Source organism: Sorex fumeus, unplaced genomic scaffold (assembly GCF_029834395.1).
Source record: "Sorex fumeus unplaced genomic scaffold, SorFum_2.1 ptg000098l, whole genome shotgun sequence".
NCBI classification, from domain to species: Eukaryota; Metazoa; Chordata; class Mammalia; order Eulipotyphla; family Soricidae; genus Sorex; species Sorex fumeus.
In genome coordinates, this window is record NW_026606155.1 from 31,413,828 (window position 1) to 31,436,933 (window position 23,106).

At 39.8% G+C, this 23,106-nt stretch overlaps 1 protein-coding gene across 2 annotated transcripts in view; it reads right to left on the bottom strand.

Annotated features, from left to right (window-relative positions):
• Window positions 1-23,106, bottom strand: part of SYNE2 (spectrin repeat containing nuclear envelope protein 2) — a 301,999-nt gene that overhangs the window by 188,733 nt on the left and 90,160 nt on the right. For both annotated transcript variants that reach the window (XM_056133152.1, XM_056133154.1), the window contains exons 28-36: window positions 22,537-22,684; window positions 21,134-21,732; window positions 17,330-17,509; window positions 13,208-13,358; window positions 6,004-6,162; window positions 4,342-4,512; window positions 2,565-2,666; window positions 1,131-1,328; window positions 624-795 (exon numbers count right to left, since the gene is read on the bottom strand). In XM_056133152.1, coding sequence (XP_055989127.1) covers window positions 624-795; window positions 1,131-1,328; window positions 2,565-2,666; window positions 4,342-4,512; window positions 6,004-6,162; window positions 13,208-13,358; window positions 17,330-17,509; window positions 21,134-21,732; window positions 22,537-22,684 — 1,880 coding nt within the window. The remainder of the gene's footprint in view (window positions 1-623; window positions 796-1,130; window positions 1,329-2,564; window positions 2,667-4,341; window positions 4,513-6,003; window positions 6,163-13,207; window positions 13,359-17,329; window positions 17,510-21,133; window positions 21,733-22,536; window positions 22,685-23,106) is intronic.

Below are 23,106 nucleotides of genomic sequence, written 5' to 3' on the forward strand. Positions count from 1 at the left end.
CAACAAATAGCCATGCTCATTCAAGGAAGACTTGGTACACCCTGCTAAAGTGAGAGATTTTGAAACTTATTTCCTAAGGCATCAGCATAGCATATGTAAAGTGGTTAAGATGTAAACCTCCTTTCCAAGTACCCAGCACCCACAAAACCTTGTAGGGCAGACTGTTCCAGGCACACAGATCCTAGATCAAACACAAGAACCCGAGTAACCGTCCTTCACAAAAACAACTGGGATTGCAAAACATCAATGCTATTTATGTCAGGCATAGACCAGTGCATGCTCCCAACCACCCCCCTCCCCCCAACGGTTTACCTGAATATTATTGTCTTAAATCAAATTAGTGCAACCATTTCTAAGTGAAATTTAGATGAATTAGTCTTTCGTGGGTTTGGCTCACTAGCAGTACTTGGGGGCCACTCCCAGCTCAGTCTTGAGACTCACTCCTAGTGCTGCTGGGGAGACTGGGATGAAGTCCCAGGGACTGAACTGAAGGCTGTTGCATGCAAAGCATGTGCTCCAGTCCTCTGAGCTATCATCCCGGCCCCTGAATTAGCCTTTATGTTCACTGTACTTATTCATGTTTTCCAATATTCCAGAAACAGGAAGATGAACACGATACTCACCATTCAGTAACTTAGAAAAGTGATCTTGCAAAACACTTTTTTTGGTATTAAATAAATCACTGACACTTTCGTATTGCTTTTTCAACTCGGAAAGTTCAGGAGTCAGACAACCGATTTGATTCTCAAGTAATATCATACTGTGCTTTTGCTGTAGAATTTGCTGCTGTATTTCCTAAACAGATTAACAAGTAACATAACATATATCAACTCTCAATTGTTTCCATAACTATCCAGAGAATTTTCTGCTCACAGAATTCATTTTCTCTGAGCCAGCAAATTTATGATGCAATGCAAAAGAATGCCAAATGCCAAATACCACAGCCCACAAAGCTGTGAGCTACAAAGCCAATAAAGGTAAAACTGCTAAATCTAAATCTGTTTTTTTGAATTTTCAGCCTAGTTTTTTTAAAGGATATAATGATTATTTATTAACTTCAAGAGGCCAAGGTCATAAAAATGAGTGTGAAAATAAATCTGAAGTTGAGAAGAGAAGCTGCTGAGAGGTACCTCTAGTTTAGTAAAGATCTCCAAGCTGTCGGAAGGAGACAGGGCTTTCAGGAGAGACTCCGTCATTCCCATCTGGGTCTTGGCTTGGTCAAGATCCTCCTGGAGCTCAGTCGTGCTGCCACTGAGGGCATCGTAGTTGTCTCCTGTCAAACTCATTTTCACACAACCTAAGTTCTTCAAAATTGAAGACTGCATGACCTGAAACCATGGAAAATATGAGGGATTGTTATTGACTTTATTTTACTAGACTTTTAGGATAAGTGCATTGCTAAAAAAAAAAAATGTTGACTCTGTGTCATTACAATAAGAAATACATTCTTTAAAAGTGTCATCAGGTTCCCTTCTGCTCCAGTTCTCTGAAGACAGCACAGTCTTTTTCCTAGAATGCTTTTTCTGGACCACTGAAGAGTGAATAAAATAAAGAGGCTTTTTTTTTAGGTATTGTGAACAAGGTAAATAAAGTTCATTGGAAGAAAGAAAGAAAGAAAGAAAGAAAGAAAGAAAGAAAGAAAGAAAGGAAGGAAGGGAGAGAGAGAGAGGGAGGGAGGGAGGGAGGGAGGGAGGGAGGGGAGAGATAGAGAAAGAAAGGGAGAGATAGCAAAAGGAAAGAAAAGAAAGAAAGAAAGAAAGAAAGAAAGAAAGGAAGAAAGAAAGAAAGAAAGAAAGAAAGAGGGGAGGAAGGGAAGAAGGAAAAAAGAAAGACGGAAATGAAATCTTCTGATTCCCACTTCTTCACTGTTCTTTATCACTGATACAACAACTAGAATAATGTCTTGAAAGAAAAAGAGAACGTGAAAAACTGAACTTGCAATTCTGATTTCTTTCTAAAACACTAATCTGAATTCTTTCCACTACAACAAATTATGCCTAGTCTATCAAATAAGGTGATTTAATAGCACCATTTGAACAATGTGTAAGCAATCCCGAAAAGTTAAATATTCAGCACTGGAGTGTTTAGGATCTACACAGCACTATGATAAATATTTATGTACAAAACAGAGGCTCAGGAATATTAACATCACAGAGGTGGCAGGACCAGTTATTTCACTTCTAGCTCCTATCAGAGCCACCAGGAACTTTCACCCAATAAGACTGCAATAAATCTCTCCACACACAAAACCACATTTGGGGGTAATAATTCTTATTTTCCCACCTGACAACTTAGAATGATTTAAATCATAAGATACTTATTAAATAAGTGAAAGGAGAATAAAAGAATGCAACCAATAGGATTCATTCTAAAAGTTGGACAAACAGAACAAACCACACCAAGTACTAAAATTCTTTGTAGAACTTTAAATAGAAATCAGGAAAAGGTGAATTGAATAATACTCCTTACTTTATTTCCAATTAGCAGGTAGAGTTCTGATTATGAGTATCACTTAAGAGAAGATGTGGAGAATCTTTATGACTTTTCAACAAAAATTCTCTTACCTGTAATTCCAGAGGTATTTCGTTGCTTTGAAGCAGACACTGTATTTTGGACACTCTTTTAGAAACTTCAGAAGACTTTTGTTCATAGACCTTTAATTCTTCCTAAAACACATAATTTTAATGGGAAACATCCTATTAAGCTTTACAGTATTTCCTCGTACCCATGGTCACTATTGCTATTGTACAAAAACTGAGAGATTGCTTCCCCCTAATGGCTTGCTTTTTTGGGGGCAGAATCTTGGGACTTACACACTTAAGTGCCTCCTGGGGTCAGAGATACATTACAACAAAATGAAGCATTCCTAGCTAGACCACAGCAGAGAAGTCCAGGCTTGTGGCACAAGGAGATGAGGGGGCTACATAGAGACATATGTATGTCCACAGACACTGTGCCAAACCCCACCTCAAACATACACTCAGCAGAAGCCAGACTCTCTATAAGCAGCATCTGGCCCACAGGCTGGCAGGTAGGGTGTTTGCCTTGCGTGCAGACAACCTGAATTCTATCACCAGGCATCCCATATCGTCCCCCAAGTACTGCCAGGAGTAATTCCTGAGTGCAGAGCCAGGAGTAACCCCTGAGCATCACTGGATGTGACCTGCCCACACACACACACAGACACACACACAGACACACACAACAACAACAACAACAACAACAACAACAACAACAAACCAACCTATCTTGCTTCACTAAAAAAATAATTGGTGGTGGGGAAGTCTGGACCACTCACAGCTGTGTTCAGGGATTATTCTGGTTCTATGCTCAGGGATCACTCCTGGGGGTCAGGGGGCCATATAGGGTGCTGTGGACTGAACCCAGGGTTGGCTGAATGAAAGGTGAGTGCTACTCACTGCAATACCCACTGTACCATAGCACCCACTGTAGTATCCACTATATTACTGTACTGTAGTACCCACTGTAGTATCCACTATATTACCCACTGTACGGTAGCATCCATGTAGTATCCACTACATTTATCGCTGTACTGTGGCATCCATTGTAGTATTCACTATATTACTCACTATACTGTAGCATCCGCTGTAGTATCCAGTCATAATATTTGATTTTCTTTTTTCTTCCTTTTTGCTTTTTGGGTCACGCCCAGCAATGCACAGGGGTTACTCCTGGCTCTGCACTCAGGAATTACTCCTAGCGGTGCTCAGGGGACTATATGGGATGCTGGGAATTAAACCCGGGTCAGCCACATGCAAGGCAAACGCTCGACCTGCTGTGCTGTTGCTCCAGCCCAATATTTGATTTTCTTAATAACAGAGTCACATATAATGCTCACCTACTTTGTTGACTAAATTCTTATTGAAATATTATATTTTAGACATTTATCAAAGCAATTTTTCCATGTAATGAAATTTTATTCGCAAACCCTTTGTATGTATGTTAACTGCAGGTAAGTAATATCTGCTAACATTTTCTATAACACTATAAAGAAAAAACAGAATTTAAGTCTCTCTCAGGAGATAATGAAATAAATAAGAGATTTCTTTATTTTATCTCTACCATTTCATAAAAGCAAACTCATTGTTAAAATGACAACTGAATATAAAAAGAGGGCGTATTTTTTGGGGGGGTCACACCCGGTGATGTACAGGGGTTACTCCTGACTCTTCACTCAGAAATTAGTCCTGGAGGTGCTTGGGAGACCATATGCGATGCTGGGAATCGAACCCCGATCGGCCGTGTGCAAGGAAAACGCCCTACCCGCTGTGTGATCACTCCAGTCCCAAAAAGAGAGCATATTTATCTCTGCTAAATTACCATCAGTTTTTCTTTTTCCTCTTCAGTTAGTTGAGGTAATTCTGAAGGACTTAACTTTTGGAAGGCACTGTCAGTCCACTCATCGATGAGACTTTTTAAGTTAAAAACTTTTTCCCATAAGCCTAGAGCTTGACTAAGATTTTCACAGTAGTTTTCAATCTTCTCATTTACCTATCATAATTAAGAAAAAGAAAGGTATCTGTGAAATTTTATAATATTTCAATTAATGATTAATCAATAAAGGGTAAAAAGAAAACAACAAATGTTAATCTTAACATTTGATTTAACACTGATTTTCTTAATAACAGAGTCACATATAATGCTCACCTCCTTTGTTGACTAAATTCTTATTGAAATAATATATTTTAGACATTTATCAAAACAATTTTTCCCATGTAATGGAATTTTATTCACAAACCCTTTGTATGTATGTTAACTGCAGGTAAGTAATATCTGCTAACATTTTCTAGAACACTATAATGAAAATAATTGAATTTTAATGAGTACTTCATAAAAATATTGCTATTAAATAAAAAACTTATTGATTCAATTATTTTCTTTGATTCAATTATTAAATTTCTAAAATGTTTAAATTCAAATATAATATTCGAATATAGTTGTTCAAATAAATATTGAATAACTAAAATGTATATGTACACAAGATCTGAAGAAAACAGTTTGGTTAATACTTATTATGAAAAATACGTAAAATTCAACGTGGTTTAGAACTATGGTTCTATTAGTTTTTTTCACCCTGGAGAAATTGATGCCTCTCTTTCTTTTCCCTTTTATCTTTCGAAATCAGTTTCATTTTACTCAATAAAAACTGTCTTGCTTTTTAAAAAAGGAAAGAAAGAAAAAGATTTTAATTTCGTTCAGATAAAGAATAGTATTGATTAGAGAAAAAAATCCTCGCTCAGTTAAACACTGTTTTGAGATAAAACGTTAGCTGACAGGATGAAGATAATACAGGAACTGGAGAGGTCCCCTGAGCACAGCTGTGCTGGGGCATCATGGCATCGCCTGGCCAGGGCATTGAACTGGTTGCTGAGAACTGCCTGCCAGGAGGGGCATCCAGGCCATCTGCAGGCACCATACATGGTTTACAAAATGTTAGTTTACCTTTACTTGCTTGATGTTTTACTTTATTCAGCAATAAAAATGTTACATAGTGCAATTTTTTTCTTCTACCATAAAAAAATTTAGATTTACTGCAGCTTATATGCAATTGAAAGCAACTGTCTTCCTGATTTCTAAATCACAACAAATGTAGGTTCTTTCAAAACCCCATAATTAGATGTATAACTCAACTATTGTTTTTTCATTTTTGCTGCCAAGCTTGTGATTTTTCTGTCACATATAATCTTTAAAATTGTTTTTAAAAACAACTGAATAAATTATCAACAAATTTAAATAAGTACTTCATAAAAATATTGCTATTAAATAAAAAACTTATTTTTAAATGCACAGTTGAGGTATTTAACCTGCTACTAGTGCTAACTATGGGAGTGAAGGTAATTCCTAAGTCACAAAATTTATATTATTTGAACAATTTTACAACCAACACTTTTGAATTTTGTAGTTAGATTAAAATGCTAGCAGAAAATATACAATAAAATCAACTTTATTATAAAATAAAATTTATAGTCAATTATCACTTACATCAAGCCATCTATCTACAATAACATTAGCTTCTTTCTCAAAAGGAGGGTCTTCAAATGTTCTCATTTTATTTAGATGAAACTGAAGATTTTTGCAGATCTGGTTAATCTTATCTACAATGTCTACATGTTCATTAAATTCTTCTTTGACAATTTCAATCTGCAAAAAATATATATAAAACATAGGATTCCTATATTTGCCCATGTCACATGTCCAAGTTTTGTAAGAACTGCAATTTTATCATTGACCCTTACAGTTCCATTGTATTCTGTGGAAAGTATTCAGAATCCATACCAGGAGATTTAACAGTAGTCCTATGTCCAATTTTCTCCCCACTCCTTAGATGAATTATGATCTAAAATGATAGTTCTTGTTCATATTAAATAATAATTCTGTTTTATTTTGATTTGGGGGCCACCCACACCCAGCAGCATGAAGGAGCTCAGAGGTCCATGTGATGGCATGGCCAGGTTCCACGTCTGTCACATATGTACTTCAGGCTATGGAGCTATCTTTCTGGCTCCTGGAATAATATTTTACCAATAAAAATAGCTTACACCCAATGAGATTTTTAAAAACAAGTGCCCAGATCTTCTAGGAACATTTTTGTCATGTTCCTAGAACTTCAATGCTCATCTGAACAAAACAAAATTTTTAAAAATCTTTATTATGACTTCCAGTTTAGTCTTTCCTGGCTCTAACTCCAACATCATTGCTAACAGGGAAAGTGAAACACTATTTCATCAGAAGGTCAATGAATTAAACTCTGAAGTAAAATTTGAGCAGTGAATAATAAAAATCATAATATTTCATTCAATTGGTAATTTTACATGGGCACTTCAGATGATTATACAAAATATGAAACAGTGATTTGTCATAAAGAATAAAACCAAACAAAACTATCACTTAGGGACAAGTAATAAAGATTATGGGGAAATTGGCAGGGGAACAGACACAAAGGCCAACAGGAAAAATTAATGAGTCCAGAAATAGCGTCATATATGTCCAACTGATTTTGGTTAAAGATACAAAAGCATGTAGGTAGAAAAGAGAAATGCTGGAGTCCCTGGACAGACAAAAACACAAGCCCAAGTCAACATCTTATTCAAAAATTAATTCCAGGGGCTGGAGCAATAGCACAGCGGGTAGGGCATTTGCCTTGCATGCGGCCAACCCGGGTTCAATTCCCAGAATCCCATATGGTCCCCTGAGCACCGCCAGGGGTAATTCCTGAGCGCAGAGCCAAGAGTAACCCCTGTGCATTGCTGGGTGTGACCCAAAAAGCAAAAAACAAACAAACAAAAAAATTAACTCCAAGTGGATGACAAACTTAAAAATATTGACCACAACAAATCATAAAAACAGGAAAAAATCTTCAGCTTGTACTAGGCATATTTCTTATATTTTGACATCTAAAGCACAATCTATGAAAAGAAAACATTGGTAAAGCTCCAAAGATAGTGAAATGGTTAAAGCATTTGCTTTCCATGCACCTGATTCCAGTTTAATTTGCAGAACCACATGGTTTCCCAAATACTGCTGGTGTACCATCCCCCCATCCCCCCAAAGAAAAAAACAATCTTTAAAATTCAAAATATTTTCTCTCCAAGATACTGGTAAGGATATGAAAAGATAAGTTATACTTTGATAAAGAATATTTGCTCATGACATATTTCATGAATGACTAGTATCTATAATATATAAAGAATTCCTAAAACCCAATGGTAGAAGAGGAAAAAAAATCAAACAATCTAAGTAGAAAAACAATACAGGGCTGGAGAGATAGTACAGCAGGTAGGGCATTAGCCTTGCATGCGGCTGACCCGGGTTTGATTCCCAGCATCCCATATGGTCCCCCGAGCACCGCCAGGAGTAACTCCTGAGTGCAAAGCCAGGAGTAACCCCTGTGCATTGCCGGGTGTGACCCAAAAAGAAAAAAAAATACAAAGAGATACATCACCAAAGATGACATAGCGATATCAAAAAAACATAAGAGTAAATGATCAGCATCATTAGCAATTATGGAAATAAAATTAAAATCATAGTGTGGTATTACTATGCACTTATAATAACTAAAATAAAACATAGTGACAACATTTAATGCTGACAAGACTGTAGAAACACAGCATCTTCATACACTGCTGGTGGTAATGTGAAAATGTAGTCACTCTGGAAAGCAATTTGGCCGTCTTGAGCATTTAACTCTAAGAAATGAAAACATGATCACACCAAACCCTCCCCTTAATATGTGAATGTCTAAAGCAGCTTATTATTCAAAATTGCCCCATCCAAACAACAAAACTGTGGGCGGATCTTTAAACAAACTACAGTACTTCCACTTCATGGGATACAACTGAGCAAAAAAGGGTATCACTTAAAAGCAAGAATCTGAATGATTTCTTTCTCTTATTTGGGGGGAGGTATGTGGCAGCTGCATTTGTACCCTGTGTGTAAACCAGGTTTTACTCCTGGTTCTGTGCTTAGGGATCACTCCTGGCAGGGCCAAAGGAACACGTGGGGTACCAAGGATCAAACCCGCGTTGGCTATGTGAAAGGCAAGCACAAAACTATTGTTCCAGCACTAACTTCTATAATATTTCCAAAATGACAAAATTATAGAAAGGAAAATAGATTTGTGATTATAAGGGAAGAGTGACAGAAGAGGGTAGGACTATAAAATGTTACAAAAGGCGGATCCTTGGGGATCAGAATGATAGTACAGTGGGTAAGGCGCTTGCCTTGACCGCAGCTAATCCTGGTTTAATCATTGGCACCCATGTGTGTTGGATAACACTGGGTTGTCCTTGCTCTTCCCATAGGGAGCTTAGGTTTCTGAGCTACTCCCACAACAGTGCCCTTGAGGTACACCTAATTCCATCAGGAACTGATAATCCTATATTGCTTTTCTCTTTCCTTTATGTCACCTGCATGGTTTAGCAATGTCCTCTTTGTATAGTCACAGGGAGAGAATTGATGCTATGCTTTGTAACATGGGAGTTAATTGACTAGAAATGACAGTTATTCCTGGGAATCCATCATATTTACTTGACTGAAGCCTCAGTTACCTTTACTTCCTAACACCCCCAAAAGGAGGGTCCCAATGAAGGGACTAGATGGACCCAAGGAAAGCTGTAAACTACCCTGGCATTGAAAGGGGACAAGCTAATCGCCGTAAGTATAAGTTAAGAGCATGGTCACGGGAAAAACTATGTCATGACCTAAAAAGAAGTAACTGAATAAGGACCCTGCTGGGGTTATAAAAGACTAACCTGGACTGAGGACTGTGATCTAGAATATGTAGCTAGGAGTCCCCAGGAAGAGTCAACCTTTAAGCTTAATATATCTCTTACTGTGTTCATATAAAATGACTAGAAATATTATAAGAAGTAAATTTACTATGATTATTTAAATGGATTACTAGCTGAGGAAAGGATAAAGCAATACACCTTAGATGGAATCCTGCCCTTGAGCAGATCTTCTAGTAATCTGGAGTGCTGAACCCTCAGATAAAATTTTGTCCTTGAGTTAATCTCCTAGAACTTCCCCTGAAGGAGTGGCTTTACATCTGTTTGTTATCATAATGTTCAACCCCACCTATGTGTACCCCTACCCTTCATGGTTTCTATATAACTATGCTATATGGGGAAAGAGGGGAAGAGAAAGGTCTAGACAATGACTAGAAGAGTAAGACTCTGAGAGGACTTTGAGGTCTACTAGGAGACTAGGATGATGGAACTATGATGACTGGGACTATGACCAAAACTATGACTATGATTGTGCTGTAAGGGGAGAGATTAGACTATGCTGGGAAGGAATAAATTGACAACCGGCCAGCCCCGGACCTTCGACCGTCCATCACCATAGTCTGGACTGGGGAGATAGCTCTCAGTCACTGAACACTCGAGTCCCACGTGTACCCACACGCTTCCTTTGAAACTCACACATGTGGTCCCCGAGCCCACCAGAAGTGATTCCTGAGTACAAAGCCAGGAATAAGCCCTGAGCACTGCTGGGGGTGACCCCAAAACAAAAAATCAAAAAGCAACAACAAAAACAGAGGGGTCCATGTAGTGAATGAAATGCTTTTTTTCATCTCGGCTGTATTGATATCAGTATCTTAACTATAATATTGTTCTATAATTTTACGTGATTTTACCAATGGGAAAATTTAATAAAATGTATACAGAGTTTTCTGTATTATTTCTTAAAAGTGCATGCATGTTAATTTATAAATTATGTAAAACTAAAAGATTTAATTAAAAAACAGAAAGTAAAATTTGAATTAAAAAGCTATTTTTTTTTTGTGGGGAGGGAAACTGTTCTGTTTCCTGAATGGATGCTGATGGATACACTAACAGAGCTAAGATAAAAACAAAAAAAAACAAAAAAAAACAAGTGTTTTTCCTCAGATTTCAGGACTCTGCATGAGAGTATACTAAACTTTTCTTTAACTCATAGAAAAAAATGTCACTAAGCATGTCATGTATGTCCTATTTTCTTTTTTAAGTGCAAAGAACTTTGTTGCTCCACTGACACAAGTTACTATGGGTGAATAAAAAAGAAAGAGCAGAAGAGAAGATAGCACATTTACAAGAACTGTGAGTTTGGTTTTATGAGTGAAAGTAGCAAAATAAAGGAACTTGGGTCCACCCTGACATTTCCAAGCCTTAATGGTCCCTTGACAGTCTAGTTGTCTAGTTTTACTTTCACATGTCTCTCTTACATTAAAGAGAGTAGAGTTTTGGCACCATTCACTAGATAAACATACAGATTTTGAAGTGTTGAAAGGTTCAAAATTCTCAGTGGGATCTTCTTTCAGCCACTGGAATAGTGTCATGACAATAGATGTTGTGGAAATGGATGGGTTAGAGCCAGAGGGTTACTACAGCAGGCAGGGTGCTTGCCTTGCAAGAGACTGACTAGTGTTTGAGTCCCCAGTATCCCATATAATTCCTGAGTGCAAAGCTGAGAGTGACCACTGAGCACTGCTGGGTGTAGCCCAAAAACTGGAAAAGGAGAAAATGGATGGATTATAAAGAAAGGACAAAGTCATCACAGAATCAACTGAATGTTAATAAGCAATACTAGAATTTGCTTTCTTCAGTTTTAAAAATATCTAAGAAGATAAACACTACTAATGTACTAAAATATCTACTTCTTCCAAACAAAATAACCTTTGGCAAACGTGTTAGATACCCTTTCAGATACAGAATTCTCAATAGAGTGAGCTTAGCATTGCTGGGTGTGGCCCCAAACCAAAGAAAAAAAGTAAATGTGTGACTGTATATATACATATGAGAATATATACATGTATATATGTATATATACACACATAGTATATATGTATATATACACACATATGTATTCACATATACATATATATAGTTTGAGTTCTCTTTGATCCTTACAAGACTAATGATAGACAGTCATGTTTTTAACAATTGTCTATGTACAAAATATCCCTTGAAAGGATGGGAGAGATACTATGAAGGTCAAGGCTCTTTCCTAGTACATGGCTCCTGCTGTGACCCTGATTCAACCCCAACACCACAAATAATCCTCCAAGTACCATGACGCATGGCCTCTGAGCACAGAGCCAGAGCATTGTTGGGTGTGGACCCTTTCACAAATTCATTAGAATCTCAGTATTTGTGTCACTAATTTGTCTTGCTAATTTCTATGCATTTTCTCCATATTATTACAAAACTTTATAAAAAGTTTTCTATATTTTATGGCATTATTTTAAATATTGAAATCTTATAGCTTCCCATTTATGAGACATGTTTCAATGAACTACATTACCAATAAATGTTCATATATAACATCGTATTATATGTAGAAATAATTTATTAAAAGTCAAAGGTGACACTGTGGGGCTAGAGTATAGCTCAAAGGGCTGAGCTCAGGCTTTGTTTAGAAAAGTACCAAGGTCTATCCCCTGAGTATATCCTCTAGAAATAATACCTGAGCACTGAGTCAAGAGCAGCAATCACTGAGTACCACTGGGTGTGACACCCAAAACCAAAATTGAAGTATATTGTGGCAAGAAACATTATTTTTATGCTATTCAAAAAGAAATTACAAGAAGCCTTGTCCTCATTCTTAATATGGTGGTAGTGGGAGGGGAAGTCTTTGGAGGTCAGAGGGCTGAGCTGTTATGATCAGAATTAATGCCCTTACAACAGAGCACAGAGAGTGGCTGTGGCTGCTACAGTGTCTACAGACACAGAGAAAAGACAATCAGCTCTGATCTAGGAAGTGAGTCCTTACTGGACACCAAAACTGTGGGGACCCTGATTTTAGCTCTCCCACTTTCATCCCTTAGATAGCTCAGTTGGGAAAGCAGAGGAATATTGTTTTCCCAATTTCTAGAAACACGAGAAACAAATTTCTGCTACTGGTAAACTATCCAACCTATGACCTTTTTTTTTTTTTAAACAGGAGGCTGAACAGACTTAACAGAAATTGGTACCGAGAAGTAGGGTGCTGCTATAACAAACATCTAAAAATTGTGGAAGTGCCTTTGGAAGTTATAATAGATAGAGAACTGGAAGTTTTGAAGCATGCACTAGAAAAATCCTACATTACCATCATCATTATTAATGCACTGCCAACGAATTCTGATGACAAATCAGAAGGAAAACAGAACTGTACTGAAAGTTTCAGTATTGAGAGAGAGAGAGAGAGAGAGAGAGAGAGACAGAGACAGAGACAGAGACAGAGAGACAGAGAGAGACAGAGACAGAGAGAGACAGAGAGACAGAGAGAGAGAGAAAGAGAGAGATACAGGAGTAAGGCACTGCTTTGTACATGGCCAACCCCGATTCAATCCTGCATATGGACCCCTGAGCACTACCAGGAGTGACCCCTGATTACTGCACTCCTTTGCCACTCTCATTGAGAACCACATAAAATTTTAGAGAATAATGACATCTAGTGTTCAAAATTATTTTGCTTCTTAGATGATGAAGAGATTCATGGGACTGAACACAGACAAGCACTTTCCTGAATGAAAGCTTGTGTATCCCCTCAGTCCACTCCCAACAGAGGAGGGTTTTCCTGCTCTTTTCATGCTCTTCAATCTGTAATGAATCCCGAGGTTCCTTTCAAGTGAGGGGCCAGGTCAGTGCAATACCGCTACAGCCTGACCCAGGGAGCAGGGCCTGGGCCCCAACAATCACCTTCAAAACCCACTCAGACTCACCTCTGCTATCCTTTTCCTCAGGTTCTCCTTGCTCATGTAAGAAGACTGAAGGGACATGACACTTTCTTCTCTTTGAATCAAAGATGTCAAGACACTTTTGTAGTTGTGGTATTGTCTTAATAGCTCCAAAACACTTTCACAATGATCGAGGCTATGAAAAGAAAAACAAGTAGCTATGTTAAATATGTATATATTTAATATACATAAATACATATGTATAATACATAAATATGGATAGCCACTTTATGTCTGGAAATAGCAAGATATTTTTTTCTCTCTGTGAGTCTCTACCATAACGAATGAAAAGTTATAGCAGAAATTTTCCTTGACGTGGTTTCATCATAGTTTTACCATTTTATCCTAAGAAAAATAGCCAGAATTTTATCTGGTACACAGATGGACTAAATAACCACAGATTGCTATTTTTCACCAGGTCTGTATGAAGCTGCATGGAATAAGCTGTGGAAAGAAGTGCAGGATTCCAAGCCTTTTAGAATCAGTGTCTCATTGTCATCATCACCAAAGACAACTTAGACACAAAAGCCACCCAAGCATTATTCTTGGAGATGGTTTTTATGTTAATGGAACAAGTCACAGGCTATTATGGGGGTGGGGGGGAGGGATAGAGGGTGTCTACTCAACTCATTCTAGATTATGCCCTTTAGAAAAAGTAAAGCAGTTAGGACACTTGGGTTCGCATAATGGCCAGGCATGAGCATTGTCACCCTAGATAACTGACTGCTTCTTGGGCCCTTGATTCTTTCCTCTAGGAATCTAAAGGAAAGATGACATCTGCAGGCACAGAGTCAGGGAGGAAGCAGAAGTCACGGAAATCTGTGCTGAAAGGACCAGTGGCAGGAATCAGAGCTAAGGAAACATCAGGGTGGGAGATGTGCCCAGCAGAAGGGCTCCCAGGGGTGAGACTCTGGGGCACCTCACCAAGAGTGATCCCCAGCAGGCTGGAGAGATAGCACAGTGGGTAGGGCGTTTGCCTTGCACGCAGCCAACCCGGGTTCGATTCCCAGCATCCCATATGGTCCCCTGAGCACTGCCAGGAGTAACTCCTGAGTGCAGAGCCAGGAGTAAGCCCTGTGCATTGCCAGGTGTGACCCAAAAAGCAAAACAAAAAAAGGTGATCCCCAGCACCGGCAGACATGACCCCTGGCATCACGCCAGCTGTGATCCTCTGGCACTGCACCACCACTAACAAGGAAAACTGCCAAAGAGCTGGTACCCCAGGAACAAACTGCAACAACAATGAAGGGAAAAGGGGAAAGTGGCCTGTGCCAAGAAGGAGGCACTGCTGGAGTGGCAGGCTGGAGGGGAGGAGGGGTGGTGATGCCCACCTTAAGCTCCCGTTTGTCTTTGTTGTTGTTTGGTTTTTTTGGGCCACATCCGGCAATGCTCAGGGGTTACTCCTGGCTCTGCACTCAGGAATTACTCCTGGCGGTGCTTGGGGGACCATATGGGATGCTGGGAATCGAACCCGGGTCAGCCATGTGCAAGGCAAACGCCCTACCCACTGTGCTTCAGCCCCACTCCCGTTTGTCTTGCATCTAATCTACTAGGCCTCGTCCATCATAATCCAGCTGTAGCGTTGGCCTGGTTGGTACGATCTGGGAACTTGGCCCTCTCAACTATTTCCTTAGGTGGAGGACAGGAAGGTGACAGGCCTGGAGACTCTTCAGCAAAATCACTATCTGGTTTGCTTCGTTTTATTTGGGGGCCACACCTGGCTGTGCTCAAGGCTTAATCCTGGCTCCTGGCTCTGGACTCAGGGATCACTCCTGGCAGTGCTTGGGGGCTCCTATGAAGTGTTGGGGATTAAACCCAGGTCAGCCAAGTGCAAGGCAATTGCCTGATCTGCTCTCTTTAGACCCTCTCTTTAGATCTGCTCTCTTTGGAACGGGTAAGAAAAAGGCTGCAGCCATGTGCTTTGAATTTTTGAGCCTTTCTAAGTCTCTGTAGAAAAGAAGGAAACTCACAGGCAACACCTGTGAGTTTTAAGTAAGGTGCTATGGTAACGTAATGCACACTCAAAGGACATGTGCTTTCACCATGTCCGGAACTCTAGATCCGTGAATATGTAACCTCACGAAGCAAATGGGACTTTGCAGATATGATTAAGTTAAAGGTTTCAAGATGGGGAGGTTGTCCTAGACTATCCAAGTGGGCACAATCTAATTTCAAGGGTCAGAGTTGGAAGATGTGACAACAGAAGTAGGGGTGAGAGACACAGAGCTCTGAAGATGCTACAGTAGCTTAACGGTGGCTTGAACGATGGGAGGTGGCGGCAGGGGTGGCTCGCAGAGGAAAGGAAGGTGACAGGCCTGGAGACTCTTCAGCAAAAATCACTATCTGGTTTGCTTTGTTTTATTTGGGGGCCACACAAGAACATGAATTTGATCCCTGGCACTGCCTCACAGGCTATAGTGCAATCCCAATAGCACTGCTCTTTGAAATAACCAGGTCAAGATCTCCAGGGCACCACAACCAAGTGTTTGTGAGTACAGCAACCAAGTACGTGACGCCTAATAAGTACGTGTGGGAGCACTGTGACAAAGTGTATGAGAATCCCTGGTTATTGCAATAAAAAGGAAAGGAAGAGGAACGAATAAATGCATGCATGCATGCATTCATCCATCCATACAAAGACGTATCATGCTAAGCAAAATAATAAGCCATATGAAGAAGGAAAAGTTCCTGATGATTTCGTTCATCTATGATATATAGAGAAACAAAACAAGGGTATAGATATTATCAATGAATAATAAACCCAGGCACTGAATTTCAGGGCTGGAGCGATAACACAGCAGTTAGGGTGTTTGCCTTGCATGCGGCCGACCCAGGTTCAACTCCTCCGTCCCTCTTGGAGAGCCCGGCAAGCTACTGAGACTATCCTGCCCACATGGCAGAGCCTGGGAAGCTCCCCGTGGAATATTTGATATGCCCAAAACAGTAACAAGTCTCACAATGGAGATGTTACTGGTGCCCACTCAAGCAAATTGATAAACAATGGGAGGACAGTGCTATGAACTGAATTTCAGAACTGAGAACAACAGGTTGCAAGGGGGTGGGGGGCGGAGGTGGGGTAATGAGGAGGAGGACTGGAAGCAACACCAGGCATTGGTGGAGAGCCATGGGCACTTCAATGATGGTAATGTGAGGTTAACTCTATACACCAAAGCCATGAATGTCAATACCATCATTAATATGTAGCTTAAAATGTCTATATATTTTAAAAGATGAGGAGGATCATGGGCACAGTGGTGGTGATCCTCTTTGGCAGTAACTTTGTACATCATAACTAAATATGTTCATAATATTGTAACCAAGCTGCCTAAGCTATATACATTTTTCTAAATATGAAAAGATATACAAGTCAAAGTATGTAGCAGGATTCCTCCAGGGAACGAAAATGGGAGAAAGGAAACAATATCTCTCCTGAGGTCTCTGAAAAGGAGATGTGAGAATTTTTCACCTACAGACTGTAAGATAAATTGTGTTGTCTTTTTTTTTGGGGGGGGGGGTCACACCTGGCGACGCACAAGGGTTACTCCTGACTTCGCACTCAGGAATTACTCCTGGCAGTGCTCAGGGGACCATATGGGATGCTAGGAATTGAACCTGGGTCGACCGTGTGCAAGGCAAACACTCTACCTGCTGTACTATTGCTCCAGTCCCTGTGTTGTCTTTAAGCCATTGAATTTCTGGTATTGTTACAGTAGCAGTAACAGAAAGCTAGTACAGTGATAGAAAGCTAATCTATATTAGCTTTTTATTACTGATACAGTAATACGGTACTAATACAGTAAAGCTAATCTGTATTAGCTTTCTATTACTGCTACTATAATAATGTTCTATTGTATTTGACTGATGATAACTAATGTCCTGTTGTATTTGGTTTATTCTCCAAAATAACTTCTTTACTTTACTCTCTGTGGTCTATGATACTGGGTCTTGCACAGACAGTAAGCTTTCAGTGTGAAATTCATTTGTTCCCCCCCCCCCCACACACACACACCCTTCTCCCCCACCCTAGAGAATGTGTTTCACAAATTTCACAAAGCTCCTTGGTGCTATGGACGATTTTCCACGTTGGGAAACATTCTTTTGTCTTACCAGTCAGTGATGGAAGCTTTTGTATTCTCCCACAAGAGGGCTGTATTTCGGCACTGTTCGCTCAGAGTTTGTTCTTTGGCACCTTTGAATTGTAGAAGAGAATCTGCCAATTCTTCCAAGTATTTCTTCTCATTTTCATATTCATCTAGATCCTTATCCAGTCTCATTAATATTTTTTTCCTTTATTATGAAAGAAAAAAAGTTTGATAGCCAATTTCAGTTGACACAAATATGGAAAATTCAGGGAGTGCACTAATTTTAATTTGTCCTCACATGATTTATGCCACAGACACACATTTCTATCATAGAGCTCAGAAGATTCTTTGCATTGCCATAATCCTAATATAGTTTTCAAAATAAAATATACAGTACCACAAGCAGTGACATACTTGTAAAGGGTGTATATCCATGCATATGAGAGAAAATAGAGAGGAAGAGTGTGTATATGGGAATAGAAATGGGCCAAGGAGGAAGGAAAACTTCACTTTACCCTGTTTATTAGCTTTCTCATTTCAAAAAGAAGTCACATGAAATAAAGATTTTAACTCTAATCCTAGCAGGATTGATCCCATTCATTGAGGTCTAGATTGCTTTTTATCATATACTGACTAGATCTGTTCATCTTCCATTTAGTTCTCTCTGGAGTCCACTCCCATAATGTTTTCACTTCCAACTGCCCTCTATAACTGTGATCAGAATTCTATACCCTCCATGTTGCTAAACCAATATTCTATTCTCAGTGCTTGTTCTCATGCGGTAGCCAGCAGCACATGCCATAGCTGATGCCTTCCTTCTCACCTGAATCTTTTCCCTTGACCCCCTGGACTTCCCTGATTTTCCTCCTACTATAATCATCACTTCTCAGTATATTTGATTGGTACCTCTTCATCTCTTGTGCTGTTCAGACTTTTCCGCAGTATACAACATGGGCCTCTTCCCTTGCCTACCCAAATGCACACTTTGGACCATCCTATCCATCTTATGGCTTTAAGTACCATTCTGAAATGTCAGTGACTCTGGAAAGTAGACTTGTAACCCTGACTTTAATCCTGTTACCTGAGGCTGCTTTTAAAAATCTTATTCCTATTTGCATGTCACTGTCACTGTCCTCCCGTTGTTCATCATTTTGCTCGAGCGGGCCCAGTAACGTCTCCATTGGAGACTTTATTGACACTGTGTTTGGCATATCGAATACATCACGGGTAGCTTGCCAGGCTCTGCCATGCGGGTGAGATACTCTCGGTAGCTTGCCGGGCTCTCCGAGAGGGGTGGAGGAATCGAACTCGGGTCGGCCATGCTGGCTGCGTGCAAGGCAAACGCCCTACCGCTGTGTTATCACTCCAGCCTGTCAAATAAGTCATTTATTTCTAAAACAGACCACACCTGGGGACGGAGAGATAGTACAATGAGTAAAGCAACTGCCTTGCTGAGGCCAACCCAGGTTCACACCTGGCACCATATATGGCCCCCAAAGCACTACCAGGAGTGATCCCTAAGCACAGAGTTAGGAAAGCACTGCCAGGTATAGTCCAAAATCAAAATTAAAAAGTTAAATAGACCATACCCGACCTTTCCTTCCACACCTGACAAATTTCAGTCTCTCTCATTTCAGTTTATGGTAATGAATTCTTCTAGTAACTCAGGAAAACCTTGGAATCATTCCTGAAGCCAGTGTTTCTTCTACACCCTGTGACTAATGTGTCAACAACTGTGGGAGACTCTCTCTTCAAAATACATGTAGAACATTAACCCTTTACCCCTAAGCGCTAGTCTATGGCACCATTATGCCTTCCCTGCATGACTGTTATGAGGTCAAAATGGGCTACCCAGACTTTCCTTGATTCTTACAGTTTATTTTCAACACATCATAGAGAACCTGTTATGATGGAAACGAAATCATTTCCTTTTGCTCAGAGATCTCTGATGACATTCCAAGTCCCTCACAGAAAAGCTTTAAAACTGTCACAGGGTCCACAAGCTAAGTCCATGATACTCATGACTTCAGACTTCTTTTCACACTCTGCCCCTCATGTTGACATTCTCAGCCGCCGCCCCTCCCCAAACACAGCACTCCCACTCCCACGCCAGGCCTTTGTACCAACTGCTTCCTCAGCTTGGAAGGCCCTTCCTTTAGGGAGTTATTTGTCTAGCTGTCTCCCCATTTTACCCAAAGCTGCTTCCTCAGCAGAGCTGTCCTGATAACTTCATTTGATCTGTAACCCTCACCCTTTTCCTTGCCTAATTTTTCTCAGTGTTTGACACCATCAAACATGTAGAGTATTTTACTCCTATTTTTATAACTTCATTTGTGGTCCATACAACACAGGCTGACAGGCTTTAGGCAGCTGACAAGAAGCATGCATGTCTGTCTTGTCACGTGATTGGGTCAGGACCCTGGTTTCTCAGGCCTTCTAAGGCCTATGGACCAATGTTTTCCATCCTGCTCTAGAAAGGCAGTTCTGCAGGGGGAAAAGAATTTAAGCATTTTGTTAACTGCTATATTTCTAGTACCTAAAACAGTGCCTAGCATCTAATACTTATTTGTTGTATTAATAATAAAAGTAAAAATTAAACCAACTTATTATTTCTTAATAGTCTTTTATTTAAAGTCCTTGTATTTCTTATTTATAAGCCCATGTAAAAATCTATTAACACCAAAATTTGTAATAAATTAGTAATTAGTTTAGCATCTCATTAAGAACTTAGGCCCTGTATTTATCAGCATCCATTGATGAGAGCGAAAGGAAATGTCAGAGAAAAGAGCTTGCTCAGCAAAGAACCTTGAAAGAACCTTATACCTGAGCAACTAAAGGAGGAAAGAGAAAGCAGGAGGAAGTGGGGAAGCTCAACAGTACTGACTCTGGCTGACATTTGCATTTGCAGGCCTGGGAAACTAATTGGTAGCATTAAAATATCAGCTCTTGGGGGTCCAAGAGAAAGTACAAGAGCTAGATCACTTTCCTTGCATGAGGCAGACTCTGGTTTAATCTCCAGCATAGCTTATAGTCCCTTCAGCACAGCCAGGGATGACCCTCTCAACCGCCCCCCCCCCCCCCCCCACCAAATATCCCAAAATAAACTAGTCATATCATGCCAGAGAGATGGCTCAAAGGAATACATGTTTTGCCTGGGGGAGGTCCACATTCAACCCTGGCACTGCATTGTTTTCCCCACTCCCGACCTAACACTCCTGAGAACAAGTCCAAGAGTAGTGAAGTGTGGCCCCCAAAAATCATGAAGAAAAAATAGAAAAGCAGCATGCATGAAGAAGACTGCTGCCTTAGTTTACCCCAATTCTACTCAGTCTATAGGAATGCTAAGTTTAGCTTACCTCTTCAATGCACTCCCATGCCCCGTGACTTCTTAGTGCTGTTGTAGCCCACTGAGAGAAGAGACCAACTCATGAAGGAAGAAGCAGGGACAAGATGGGCCATGTGTACCTTCCCCCCTGACACCTATTGCTTCATTATAACTGCATTTCCTAGGTCTTCCCACATTAAGAAAAATCATCATCAATACACTACAGCAAAAGGACTAGAAGCAGTTCATCTACTTTACATATTTCATTACTCCTTTTCTCTATGGCAATGACAAGTTCAAAGAAATATGCAACAATGCATAAAGGCAGACAGAAAAAAGGAAGCGTCTTTGAAGTCTACAGAAAAGAATGCTGAACATGAAACACCAGGGAATTAAACAGAAGCGGAAAGACAGACGATGCATTTACTTCATCTCATAGCTATTCGGAAGTACAGGAGAGCATCGTCTGGCATGGAAACTGATGGGAACCAGAGTGAGACCTACCTCTGTTTCACAGCAGGAACAGTAGGGTCTTTTAGACCAATTTTACTGATCTGAGAGTGCACATCGTGGATATTTTTCAGGAGTTCATTGCTTGTGAAAATACAAGTCTCTAGTAATTTGTCTTTATCACTGAGTTCCTTTGGTGTACAATTGTCACAGGGCTTTGATAACTTTCTGGACACAAGATCAAGAAGTTCTTCACAGGAGGTTTTTTTATCCAAGTCAACATTTTTTAAGTTGATCTCAAGCATATTTAGACATTTGTCCAAATTCTTGGCTTTGTCTTTTTCATGATTTTTTCCTTTCTCATTTCCTACTAGCAAAGTACTTTCTGGTACCTCTTGGTTAACTGAGACTGCACCAAGCTCAACAGAGCTTTCCGCTGTTCTCAAAGAAGCCAAAAGTTCTTCAAGGGCTTTGAGGGCATCTTCACTCATCTGTACTTTGAGGTTCAATTCTTCAAGCTGGGTTCTGTGTTTCTCTATAATATTCTGTGTTGCCTGTAGATCTAGTGGGTGTAATTTCTTTAATGTCAAGTTGTCTGACTGTTGCAAATGCTTACATATTTCCATCTGTTTTGCTATGGAATCTTGGATAGACTAAAATAAAGGGGGGAAAAGCTGAAAAACACTGAGGCTGGAAAAAGACAAACTGAATGAGAAACTAGCCTCAAATTATATAATCAGATCTGATCTAAAAAACTGCTTCTCAGTTTAACCAAGGCAGACAGATTCAACAGAAGGAAATATTTTAATTACAAATAATCAGATAATCCAACTGTTTCATTATCTGATACTCCTGATGTTTCAAAACCAAGCCTATAAATCTACCACTCAATGAAAATAGAGACTGACTCACGAAGACATCTGAAATTTTGTAATCTAAAAACTAAAACCAATACTTTTATTAAAATGAGATATCAAATAAGTAAATTGAAGAAATGCTATTTGAGCATATGGATTTAGTATGTATTAAAGTCTTCAGCTTTGGGGCTGAAGTGATAGCACAGCGGGTAGGGTATTTGCCTTGCACACGGCCGACCCGGGTTCGATTCCCAGCATTCCCCCAGAGCACCGCCAAGGGTAATTTCTGAGTGCAAAGCCAGGAGTAACCCTTGTGCATAGTCGGGTGTGACCCAAAAACCAAAATAAATAAATAAATAAAGTCTTCAGCTTTGCAGAACCCATTCATAAAGCAAGCCTACAATCAAGAAAATACTTTGCTCTTTAACCCAGATTCCTACTTCTAAATTTGCAAAGAATTAAAGAGTTGAGATACAAAAAAGTCTGCATTATTAAAGATTTTTCTATCACCACTTATGTTTTAAATATAAATGATTGGTGTAAAATCCATAAATATCTGAAAAATTATTTTATAGATAACATGCAGGAACTTATATTTACCCTCAGGTTTTGATAAAGGCCATCAGCATTAGTGAGTTGGAATTCTTGAATGCCCACTTCTTGGAGGAGCAGGTCTGAGTCACAAATAAGGAAATATTCCTCCTCTAGAGGTAATATAATATGTTGCACAGTCTTCAAAGACTCCAATCTGGGTGAAAAATAATGAGACACAAGGGAAACACATAGCAGAAAGGCAGCCTACAAAATATATTAATGTCGTGATGCTTTCTAGAAGAGAAAATGGTCATCTAATAAGAATTCATAGGGAGTTAGGTGAGAGGATAGCTCAGTGGTCTAAGGCACGTGTCTAGTATGCATTAGGACCCCAAGACCTGGTACCCCAAACAACACGAGGTATAGCCCTGGTGATCTCCAACACCACCAGGTATAACTAATTATACCTCATCAGGTGTCATCCTGGGCCTCCAGCACCAAGAAGTATCTGACCCAGTTGGTCAAGTGGCCCCCAAGCTTCCTGAGCACTGGTTGGGAGGTCTCCCAAAAGAATGCATATTATGGTGTGTACCGATCACTGCATTTAAATCCAAACCCAGCAATCCAAAATGTCAA